Source organism: Canis lupus, chromosome 8 (assembly GCF_003254725.2).
Source record: "Canis lupus dingo isolate Sandy chromosome 8, ASM325472v2, whole genome shotgun sequence".
Classification (NCBI taxonomy): domain Eukaryota; kingdom Metazoa; phylum Chordata; class Mammalia; order Carnivora; family Canidae; genus Canis; species Canis lupus.
This window is the reverse complement of record NC_064250.1, coordinates 385,611-388,150: the sequence shown is the minus strand read 5'-3', so window position 1 is coordinate 388,150 and position 2,540 is coordinate 385,611. Positions and strand designations below refer to the sequence as shown.

The window sequence follows — 2,540 nt, the reverse complement described above, 5'->3', positions numbered from 1 at the left end:
TCTTGGATTGTTCCTTTTTTTTCCTTTTTTTTTTTACTGCAAAGTGCATAAGAGTTCTGCCTATGTGGGAGCTGCCTTGAGACAGAGACCAGCGTGTGCAGAAAGCCAGAGATCACCTCTTTGTGGTGACAGAGCCAGATGTAAACCTTAGCAGGTAAGTCGAGCATGTTCCTCTCTTGCTTTCTGCTATTTCTCATCCTCTTTCTACCACCACTTCCAAAAGGCAAAGCAAGAAAACCAAAATGGTCAATTCCCTCTTCATGAATTTGTAGAGAGAAATCAAATATTGTAATAGTGGTGGAAGATATAACAGACTTTGACCAAACTGGAAGAAAATTCTTGTTTATTTTTGGTACGCTTCCCCAAACACCATGCCACCTTACCAGCCCCAGAACTTGGCAGTTGAAGCAAGTATTTTCTCCCCACATCACAGATGGAGAAACCGAAGTTCAGAGATTAAATGACATAGTCAAGGTCATAGAACAGGAGGCAGAGCAAACACATGGGCAGCTGCTCTGCCTCTTGGTTCTGACTTCCCTGCATCTCAGGGTCTCCATGGAGGTGATACAGGATGCAACTCTGTTGCATCATCCATGAGGAAAACTGACTGCTGTTCTCAGGTTCTGTTCGCTTTGACTCATCACAGGCACCAGAGGATGTCTCGGCATGAGAGGTGAAAACCAGAGCTTCTTGGGGGGTCCCCCCAAGGACTTCATCCTTCTAGGTGTTTCTGACAGGCCATGGCTGGAACTCTCTCTGTATGTGGTCCTGCTGGTGTCCTACCTTCTGGCCATGTTGGGGAACATTGCCATCATCCTGGTGTCCAGACTGGACCCCCAACTCCACAGCCCTATGTACATTTTTCTCAGCCACCTCTCCTTCCTGGACCTCTGTTACACCACCACCACTGTCCCACAGATGCTGGTCAACATGGGCAGCACCAGGAAGACCATCAGCTTCGGTGGCTGCACAGTACAGTATGCAATTTTCCACTGGCTGGGATGCACTGAGTGCATTATCTTGGCTGCCATGGCCCTGGACTGCTACGTAGCCATCTGTGAGCCGCTGCAGTATGCCATTATCATGTACCACCCTCTGTGCCAGAAGCTCGTGGCTGTGGCCTGGCTCAGTGGCTTTGGCAACTCCCTTGTTCAGGTGGTCCTGACAGTACAGCTGCCTTTCTGCGGGAGGCAGGTGCTGAACAACTTCTTCTGTGAGGTGCCAGCCATGATCAAGCTGTCGTGTGCTGACACCACCATGAACGATGCCATGCTGGCTGTACTTGTGGCCTTCTTCGTGCTGGTGCCCCTAGCTCTCATTCTTCTCTCCTATGGCTTCATTGCACGCGCGGTGCTCAGGATCCAGTCCTCCCGGGGAAGGCGCAAATCCTTCGGGACTTGTTCCTCTCACCTGGTGGTGGTCTCCCTCTTCTACCTGCCTGCCATCTACATGTACTTACAGTCCCCTTCCAGCTACTCCCAAGAGCAGGGTAAGTTTATCTCCCTCTTCTATTCCATAATCACCCCCACCCTCAATCCCTTTATCTACACCCTGAGGAATAAGGATGTGAAAAGAGCTCTAAGGAGACTCCTGTCAAGGACCTGGAGGTTTTGCAGGAGGCTCTGAGATGTGACTGTCTCCATGAGTGACAGAAGCCTGGGCACCCAAACAGCACAGGTCTTAGGACAGATTCAAGAGCCCCTCAAGTCCCTGTCCCAACATTTCACCTTCTGTGTGGTCATGGTGCCTGAAATCCCACTTCTTCCAGTAGTCTTTGTTCTGAGAGGCCATTTGTTTTGGGGAATCATTTAAACAGAATTGGTGTTCAATAAGCATGTGTCAAATTATTTCATTTCTAGTTTCCTAATTCTTGCCCCTTTTATCTTCCTATTTTTTTCTTATTTCTCTCCCATTTGTCTCTTTCCAATCTTCCCTCTTCCATTTTCATTACTTCTATCTATGTATAATGTGAAACTGAATCAATATCTGATATTATGTATACTAAATTTGCCTCCTTATATTTGAATTCCATAAATTCTATATAACTTTATTTCTCCAAAAACAAAGAGGATTACTTTGTTTTTTAGATGATTCTTTTTTTCCAAAGTCTAAGTTTTCTTCTTTAGGAAATTTCCCCTCCATTGGTTAGAAATAAGCATATTCATTATGGATGTATAAGGCTCTATATTAGGTTTATGGGTACAAACCAAAATAGCATATCTAAAAAAACAAATAATGCTCTAGTTGAGAATACAAGATATATAAATACAGTCAAAGCTAAGGACACTAAGACCTTAAATAACAAGCTCAAGGTCATTGCAACAACTAACAAGGCCCCCAAGATGCAGGTACTAGATTAAGTGTGCTTACGCATGCCATCTTGTTTAAAATGATGTAATCACTTTCATATTTTTCCTTTGTCGTTTAAGAATTTGATTCTTGGAGAGGTTGCCATAGCTTGGCCATACCTACTCTAGTACCTGAGGAACTGAGCCCAGCTCAAAGTCCATACTGGCTGCCTCATTTAGTAGAACAGAGCC

General features: G+C 45.2%; 1 protein-coding gene across 1 annotated transcript; it reads left to right on the top strand.

Annotated features, from left to right (window-relative positions):
* Window positions 1–666: 666 nt before the first annotated feature.
* On the top strand, window positions 667–1,626 carry LOC112672716 (olfactory receptor 2B11). The gene has a single exon (XM_025467839.3). The coding sequence runs from the start codon at window positions 667–669 to the stop codon at window positions 1,624–1,626; it is 960 nt and encodes a 319-aa protein (XP_025323624.3).
* Window positions 1,627–2,540: the final 914 nt, after the last annotated feature.

Coding starts and splice junctions, on each gene's coding strand:
- LOC112672716 (XM_025467839.3), top strand. CDS start 667: ATGAGAGGTGAAAACCAGAGCTTCTTGGGGGGTCCCCCCAAGGACTTC.